This window comes from Magallana gigas, chromosome 4, assembly GCF_963853765.1.
Source record: "Magallana gigas chromosome 4, xbMagGiga1.1, whole genome shotgun sequence".
Classification (NCBI taxonomy): domain Eukaryota; kingdom Metazoa; phylum Mollusca; class Bivalvia; order Ostreida; family Ostreidae; genus Magallana; species Magallana gigas.
In genome coordinates this window covers 37,102,462-37,112,261 of record NC_088856.1, presented here as the reverse complement: position 1 = coordinate 37,112,261, position 9,800 = coordinate 37,102,462, and the positions used below count along the sequence as shown (strand labels likewise).

Sequence of the window (9,800 nt, the reverse complement as noted above, 5' to 3'; positions counted from 1 at the left end):
TGAATCATCAATATCAAAGAAAGTATTTGAAAGGAAACAATAAGTCAAAGAGGTGTCAATTATCCTTATAGATTTAAAAGTCTATTGAAAATTTTTATCATACATGTTGTTAAGATACGTTGGCGTCGGAACCAGGGGGTGGGGTGGGGCTCGGGGGTTTACCCCCCCCCCCCCCCGTCATCACTTTTTCCCAAAATTAAATAGAACCATAACCATATTTTCGTGCTTGTCAATAATTTTGAAAAGTCTAGCCCCCCCCCCCCCCCCCGCCCTCTCAATTCGCTTACGAATCCATTGAGATGTATGTACAAAAAATAGCCTTAAACTCCAACCCCCTTCTTGGACATTTTTGTTGATCTGTGCATGCATTTTCTGTGTATCGTAGTTCTATATAATTTTTTTTTATTTGCATAACCTATACACAAAACAAAGTCCGATATTATAGCCCCCATATCACAAAGACATCGAGTCCCTCCGTGCATTACGTTTGATTGATTATTCAAGGTAGGAGGCCTAGGAGGTCGGGAGATTTAAACTTACAACCAGGAAGTATATTACACAATTCTCGCAGTCTCTCATTCCAATCTCATGATCAGGGCGTCATCCATCCGATTATGGCTAAAATAACTTAAAGGTCACATTGATATACACGGTAAGTTTGAATAAGTGTACATATATGGATATTTAATGATGTAAAAACGTTGACATATCAGGCACGTAGCATCAGGAGGGGGGGGGGGGGGCAGGGGGGGGGCCTGCCCCCCCCCCCCCCCACTTTTTCTCGGAGTAACAATTTTTTTTAAAATTTACATATAAAAAAATGAATTATAATGAGTTGCCCCCCCCCCCCACACTTTTTTGGAAGTAATTAAGAAATTGATATGAAAATAAGGAAACGAGGAGTCAAATTGAAGTTACTTGCACTCCCCCCCCCCCCCCCCCCCAACGGATTAGGAATTTCATGATTTGGAGGGAAAACATTTCGGTAGGGAATAATTTTTATATTTTGGAAGTAAAGTTTAGTCTACCCCCCCCCCCCCCCCCCCCCAACGGATTAGGATTTTGAAGATTTTTGGAAACTTTAAATTTCCTGGTTTTTTTTTTTTTTTTTTTTTTTGCTTGTCAAGATTTTTTGGATGGGTCTGGCCCCCCCACTTTCAAAAACGATGCTACGTGCCTGCATATATATCATATTCCGTATACAATCGCTTCTGTAAATATTGGATTAAGCTTAAAATTATTAAGTCGATCAACAATGTTATGTATAGATTCTTATTACTGAACCGAAAGTAGTGGCTGTTTATAAACATAGGGGCATGAATTTATCAAGCTCCCATTGTCTTTTAAATTCATCCAGTTTTTACAATTCCAGTTTATATTGGCAGGTTTAATCAAAATATTCTCGTTGCATAAACAAGAGGTATAATGTAAGTTGATAAAAGCGTTTATTTGAATGTATTTGGAAGTTTAAGATATCCGTATATAATTTAATTTTTGACAGGTTAATAATGTAAAATGTAAATTAAACGAGAACAAATAATGAAATAAAATTCAACATTAAATTTTATTAACCCAACAAATTTAATATATCCATTAAACTTAATTTTTGAGCATGTTTAATGAAAATTATACGTTTTATATACAAGAGGTATAATGTTAGTTTACGGAACACTTAAATCTGTACGTATGAGTAAGTTTACAATTTTTCCAACATTATTAAATTTGTTCTTTTACGGAACCCAGTAAACTCATATTAAATGCTAATTATTTTTAAACGTTTTCGGGTACACAATATGTAATACTACATACTTAAATTTTAAATAATCGTAACGTTTAAATTGCATTTAAGGTGAAATTAAACGCGAGTTTTCGTGCAGTGTTGCTTTTTGCATAATATTGTATGTATTGTATATTTTCTCTATGTTGTTTTATACAATATGAGAATAAATAAAATGAAAGAAACCATAAAATGTAAACGTTTTTCATTCCAAAATTTGAGCGTAGGAGGAGCTAAGTAGCACGTGCCGCATGGCGTGAACTGTTATTATACTTAAAGAGACAGTACAGCGCATCTTATCAAAAAATCGACTTGAAAATTTTTTCCGATCGGGTTCGGTATTTTTGTACTACTCATGAATGTATACACTTTCAGAAAATTGCAAAGATCTCCATGCAATAAATCTAACTATTTCATTAAAATTAATAATTACGTATAACCTATCACATAAATACATCGCAACGTGTTCGGGGTTCAGCCTTCTATACGATTACGCATGCGTATTTACTGTAACAAAACACATGCAGGGCTCGCAAAGAATCTCCTGGACAGGTTTGTTGATAAAAATATGTCTTTTCTACTTCTCATAGGTAATAACTGTTCAAAGTTTTCAAACTAACCACAATTATTATTTTGTAAGCATGTATTTTTCGTGTTTATTATAGGAGTTGCTACAAGCTAAATCTATTTTTATAAATGGGGCCCCTTGAGGGGTTATTTGACATATTTATGTCTATTCATTTTTAAATGAACCTAAATTAGTAAACCATTTGTAAATAATCGAGTAAGTAAGGATATGTTTCATATCGAGAATCGCTTTAACCTCGTTTTCCATGATGACCGTAGTCGGACGAAGATCTTGTAGTTTTCAGCACATGTCAAGTACTGTCATTCAAAGTCCACGTGGTACAAATAAACGATATAAGATTATTCAGGTTTGTACGACCCTTGAATTTCCGGAAGCTCATAATTACGTTAATTAAGTATGTGAAAGGGATTTTCGTGTATTTCAACTATTACAATAAACGTTATTTCTTATTTTCTAACTATACAATAGGTAAATCTGAAGTTATTCACACGTGTGTTTTCAGCTGTACTGTCTCTTTAAGGAGGCTGGGGGTCCAAAAAAATTTTCTCCAAATTTCACCCAATTTGCAGAAATATCTCATATACTCTTAATTTACATTTTAATGTGAAATACCACATGAAAATCATCGTTAATTTTATCATTTATTGCATCTGAAACAATTGTACATTATGTAAAAAAAAAATATGAAAAAATATATGAAAATTATTTAAGGCCAAAAAAAAAGATACCAATAACATCACTAAAAATAAACACAATAACAAAAACTTAACATTATTTGTTATAAATAAAAATTTTACAATTTTACCAAAAAATATATTTGACACACAAATGCAAATATGTAAAGAAAAAAAAGTAGCCACAAAATTATTTCCAAATTTTAACATGATAATAATCATAACATATGTAATAAAGATTGAGCATTAAAAAGATTTTGGATGGTGAAATTAAAAAATAAAGAAAAAGAAAGAAAATATTTGAACAAAATATTTGGAGTTTTACAAGTTACCTCCCTTTGAATAGTAAAAAGGTGCTGAAAACAACTAAAATGATTTTTTGGCATCTTGTATCCCTTGGTTACCATCAATTGACCCTTTAAATAATGCATATCCATTTTTTTCAAAAACAATTTCAGTACGATGTAAGAGTTATAGAACATTAAAGTGAAAATCTTTTTTGTGTAGAGATAAAAACGCTTTAATATGGCAGCCACCCCCCAGCCTCGTTAATTAAGCTAGGTCGTGTCCTTATCAAACAATGATTCTGACTGCTTTAAAATCTGGCTGTTGACCAAAAAAGATTTGTGACCATCCAATGAAAAAAATACAGAGTTTGATTGACACGTTAGCCAGCTGCAGATGTTACCCGATGTCCGAGTTTATGTGTAAATTAAAAAAGAAACTACATGTACTTGCTTAGTACAACATGACATATGTACAGTATCACTAAGAGTTGATTTTTTGTGGAAAAATAAAAGTAAACATACATACGTGTAACTATAGAAATACATGATGGCGGTAGTGGAGATAAAACGGATATAATGCGTATTTATACATTTATTTCAGCTTTAATATTGCGCCTATGTATACCTCCAGTATCAATGCCGGAGTCGAGACCCTGTCAAAGTGAGGGCCGACCGTCCATTGAGTCGATGACGGCTCGTTCTCTGGGGGACTGGGGGACTGGGGTTTCGGTCCTCCACCGGTTTTAGGCCTCTTCATCTGTGAAATTTTATCCTTAGCTGTACATTAAAAAAGTATCAATTAGGTTATCGCTCCAAACTTTCTTTCATTTTTTATGACATAAATCAAACTTAACACGTAATAAAATGATTCTATATAATTACCTCTGCATTTCAAATTTGCATACTGTTTTCCAGCTTCTTTTCCTGTTCGGAAACTCTGGAATTATAGTTTTTATATCTATTTAAAACGTAAAATTGACCATTGGCTTTTTTTTACTGTAATAAAAATCATGCATAACGAAAAAAAAATATGATAGACTTCAGAAAACGTTTAACGGGATGCCGTACTTTGAGATCTACAGAAACATACGTGTAGCATACATGTGTTATTCTATGACAGTATATACAATGGTATAATATTCACTAGTTATTTATTCCTTAATTGCTTATAAAAGCAAATTGTTTTTTAATGCATTTGAAAATGACGAACCGAAATCTACGCATTTCAAACAGGTTAACGTTAGCGGGCCATGTACATGTTATCTCCATGTACCTTTACACCCGCATTAAACACCAAAAAGAACATTTTATTGTTCTGATATTAGGTTTTTTTAACCATCATTAAAGTTTTGAATTAATTAACTTGTTAACACGTTTAATGTTTAAAAATTCCATGACATTTTATTTTGCTTGTAAAACAGGGTTACCCCTTTTCAAAATAGAAAGTTATTCAATGTATTGATTCTTTTAAAAATGCTTAAAAATTATAATACGTACTGGGAAACCGCGTTTGCCACATCTTCCCATGCTGTCTCCCGTTCTTTTTTCCCTCTACCACACCCCTTAAACTTTCCGGGCCAAATAGAGACTTCTCCTTTTTGGTTACTTCTTCTAAGAGAACACTCTGTTCGAGTTCTGTCCATGTTTGTTTCTTTTTCGGGGTACTGGAGACGAGCGGCGGCGATATCGTACAAACAGTTTCTTCTGTATCTGCTGTGCTAACATTCGGCATAAGAATATCGTACAGTATGTCGACTTTGTCCATTTTGACAATACAAGCGTCCCATACAGACGATTTTTAAACGTCATCAAAACATAAAATGACGTCACAATCGATATATTTCATACGATGGAACAAAGAATGAAAGCAAATAAGATACAGAATGATTTTATTATTCAGTTACATATTTTTTTTTTATGCATGACCGCTTATGTCATTAATAATTATCTGAGTTCTATACAGAGTTTTGTCACTCATTTGAGTTGAGTTACTTTTGTGTTCGTGGCACACTTTTTTGAGTCGAAACTTAGTAGAGTAAAATAAAGTAGAGTAAATATACTTTGATATAAACGAATTTGTCTTTTTGCAATAATGAGTACGTAAACAACATTTTATTTTGTATAAAATAAGATATTATTGACACATTAATTATCATATATATTTACTGAATACCAGAAACATTATTAAACTTAATGTATAAATGTATTTACGCATGAATGTCAACTTTCTTAAACGAAACGTATATTTTTTCTATTAAACTACATTATTCTTGTTGTATATCGCATTAAATCTAATTATACTTCATTATAAAATCCAATCAAGTATATGACATTATATTTTGCATATAATATAACGTTATACACAAATTATATTCAAAACAAGAAATATAATTTGGTTAACGAATCTATAAAATTATATTAAACGCGACTTTTCGTGCAGTGCAAGAGTGTATACTGTACACATCAGCCTGGAGAGCTTACTCTTAAATCCAGATTTATTAAAGTGTTCCTATTCGAAAACTTTCAACAATCATTTCCGTTCGAACAAGTGATTTTGATTCATGTACTGGAGATCTTGATCAGTGTCCATTTTCCTCGCTGTCGTATTTTCTGTTACATATATTCTTAATATATCTATCACTTTTAACATTGTTAATAACAGGGTATTTTTCCGTGCCCTGTTTATTATTTGAGTTAATAGGTAAATGACATGTATCATGCTAAGGAAAAAGAAATATTACAAAAGTACAATAAAAACTGTCAATTCACATATAGAAGACTGTCACAATATGTACACTGAATATTTCAGTCAAATATTAATAAGTCAAGTGTTATATGTTCATAGTTACATGTACAACAATACCAGTAAGTGGTACATGTTCATATTTAGCTGAGTTTTTGCTGTTTTTGTAAATAGGTTTGCCAACATTTAAAACGTCTGCTAAACCACATGCATACAGTGAAGAGCGACACTTGTCAAACAAAATGATAAATATCGCAATTAAAAGTATTGGTTTATTTATTTTAGGGAAGAGAAGCGATGACGGGTCAGGTGTGACCTGTGTATACGAACAAGTGCAGAAAATAAAATCGATATTTGAATGAATAGAAATCCATGTCGAATAATTTCATTAATACAAATAATTTCAAGATTTTATGATCAAGACTGGACATTTTTATCTGATTAATTTTGCATGTTTTTTCAAATTGTCTAGTCACATTGATACACACGGTAAGTAAGAATAAGCGTAACTGTCGATATTTTATGATGTAAAGAAGTCATATGTTTACAGTGGCTTGCGTAGATATATTATTTTCACGATTACTAGTATCAATTCGATCAACAATGGACAATTTTATATGTATAGATTCTTATTACTGAAGCGAAAGTAGTAGCCAATTTCAAACATAGGAACATGTATTTTCTCAAACTCGCTTTGCCTCATACATTAACCCAGTTTGTTGTTATTGTTTTTTGGTATTTTTGTTTTGCAAAATTTTTTTACTTTAATCAATTGTATATTTAATTCATAATATAATATTTGTAGCTACATGCATATGGATCATTGATATCGCCTAGGTAGCTCAGAGGTAGCTAGCTGCAGATCTGTAGCTCCCGGTCTGAGAGATTTTCTGATGGACGACCTGGGAGCTTCAGTGCCTCCTATAGTAAAAATCTGCAATTTACAGCGCACAAAAATTTGCGCTAGTTTTGGACTGATTAACCTTATTTTCACACGAATTTTGTGGAAAAAATTGGTATCTTTAGTAAATTTACTACTGTATCAGTACTTTACTTGCATAAAACTTTCTCTGAAACACGCTTACCGACCTCGAAAATTGAAGTATGCTAAAATCACTTCGAGATCGAGAGTCGCCATTTTTATATGAGAACAAACTGCACCACTTCACTTTACGGGGCTTGTGATGGTGTTTAATAGAAAATCAGGGGTAAGAAAAGTGTTCATATCTGTCTGAGGATTTTTTTAAATCGAAAATTTGTATAGAATGTGTTCGAAAATAAGGTTAATTAGTCCAAAACTAGCGCAATTTTTTTGTGCGCCATCAATTTCATATTTTTACTATGGAAGGCACTGTAGCTACCAAGTCGTTCATCCGAATTTTTTTCAGACCGGATGCTTCAGACCTGCAGCTAAGTGGTAGTGCTCCTTGCTAGAGTTACAGGGGTCCCAGTGTCGATTCCCGATCCAGCCATATGCTTTCAGTGTATTTATAAAAAAAATTATGATGATTTTTCTTTTTCTATTACAATATAAACCAAATGACCAGAGTCACAAACAAGCCGCCAAACCGACAAATACAACACAATTCCAGGAGACCCTTCCTTGGATAAATTTCTGGATCTATAAGAATAATTGACTTCTAAATGACGACCTGTTATGATTGTACAGTTTCATTTGAATTAATATAACATTTCTCATTTCAGATGGCACTATCTGAATCCCAAATACCACCTGACGCCCAGCATTATTTAGTGTGTGGCACTGAAGACTGTAAGAAGAACTGTCAGTTTTACTGCAATGACTGTCACCATCCAATGTGTGAACAATGCAGAGATGAACATCAGAAAAATAGGAAAACCATGAACCATGAATTGGTTCCTTATAAACAACGCAAACGGCAACTTCCTATGCAGAAATGCAAGATCCACCCCACAAAAGACATAGATCTTCTCTGCGAGGAATGCCAAATTCCTCTATGCTCAAAGTGTGCAACCACTAAAGAACATCGCGGTCATGTGTTTACCGACCTCGAAATGGTCTTTACCGAAAAATGTTCATCTTGTAACGCAGAAATTACTAAAATTCGAAGCAATTTTGAGCCTACTTCTCAAGATTTGAAACAGGAAATTGCAAGAGATGTTACAGAAATAAAAAAGATCATGGAAGGTATAAGAAAATCCGTGAAGGCTGAAAGTGAGGCTTTGAAAAAGCTGGTTGACACAGTCACATCAGATAAAATGGAACAAGTCGACAAAATAGAGCAGTCATTATTACAAACATTAAACGGTCAAAACCAAGAAATAGATGACTATATCAACTATCTCAATGATTTAGTAAAAACATTTTATGGTTACCTATCTCCCTTAAACATAGAACAATTAACATTCGCCCTCAAATCTGAAAATGTGATCATAAGACCCATACCAGAGACATCAAAACCAGTCCCACCCGTATTTACTGCTGGTCAATACAGCAAGGAAGATGTTGCCAAACTACTGGGTAGAATAACTGTTCCTAATATCAAACCACAGAACAGAAAAATAAAGCCCATGGAGACTGCCTCTATTCAGTTGAAACCTACGGGGAAACAGAGAAAACAAGAAAGACAGATCTCTGACGTGAAACAAACACTGTCTCTGTCTTCCTCCGTCACCAAGGTCAGGGAGTACACAGTGCCAGGTGTTCCCAATTTATTTCATATATCACTGGGTAAATCAGGCAGACTCTGGGTCAGTGATTGGAGTGGTAACCTTATCCAAACAGATCTACAGGGGAATCAGCTACAGAAGATACAAACCAGTGGTATGTCTGAAGGCTACCACACAGTCACACAGGACGGGGATCTGATCTATACAGACAAACAAAACAAAGTCATTAATAAGATTACACAGAATAATGCAATCACTAAATTCATTGAAACAGGAGACTGGACACCATTCAGTATACACTCCTCCCAAATCAACGGGGACCTACTGGTGGGGATGAGGAAGGAAAACGAGGGTAAAGTCACCAGGTACAACAAGACAGGGACAGAAATACAGAACATACAGAGAAACAACAAAGGACAGGAACTGTATAGTCTACCGCACTACATCACAGAAAACATAAATGGTGATGTCTGTGTATCAGACTATTACAAATATGCTGTAGTGGTGGTGGATAAATCAGGACAACACAGGTTCTCCGTCAGAGGTCAGAGGTCAGGGTTTGATCCCTATGGAATATGTACTGATGTACTCGGTCACATCCTGGTGTGTGACAAACGCAGTGAAAACGTTCATATTCTGGATCAGGACGGTCAGTTCTTGTCTCTACTACTCACAAAACAACAAGGGGTAAGGTGTCCCTGTAGTGTGTGTGTGGATGATGAGAAAAATCTCTGGGTAGGACAACTTGACCACAACAACACTGTGACAGTGTACAAGTATCTACAGTGAACATTGCATATCCATACAATATTTACATGTATGTACTGTGTGTGTACGTTGTGAGACAATTAACAATAACACTGAGATAGTGTACACTGACTGGTATGTACAGTGTACGTTGGATTATATACCATTCATGTAAACCTGTGTATGTTAATTTGTAAATATATAGAATAATTTCACTGCTGAAGAGTTATAACTATTAAATATACAGGTATTAATACTCTTCGTTTTTAGTTAGTAGTTTATGGTATAGTTATTTTAATTGGTGCAATAGGTTTATTAAAATACATTAACTTTT

The 9,800-nt window shown here is 34.0% G+C and overlaps 1 protein-coding gene across 1 annotated transcript; it reads left to right on the top strand.

Moving 5' to 3' along the window:
* Nucleotides 1-527: 527 nt before the first annotated feature.
* LOC136274739 (protein wech-like) lies at nucleotides 528-9,540 on the top strand. Its single transcript, XM_066082321.1, has 2 exons — nucleotides 528-652; nucleotides 7,775-9,540. Exon 2 carries the CDS (start codon nucleotides 7,775-7,777, stop codon nucleotides 9,506-9,508), a length of 1,734 nt encoding a protein of 577 aa, XP_065938393.1. The 5' UTR covers nucleotides 528-652; the 3' UTR covers nucleotides 9,509-9,540.
* Nucleotides 9,541-9,800: the final 260 nt, after the last annotated feature.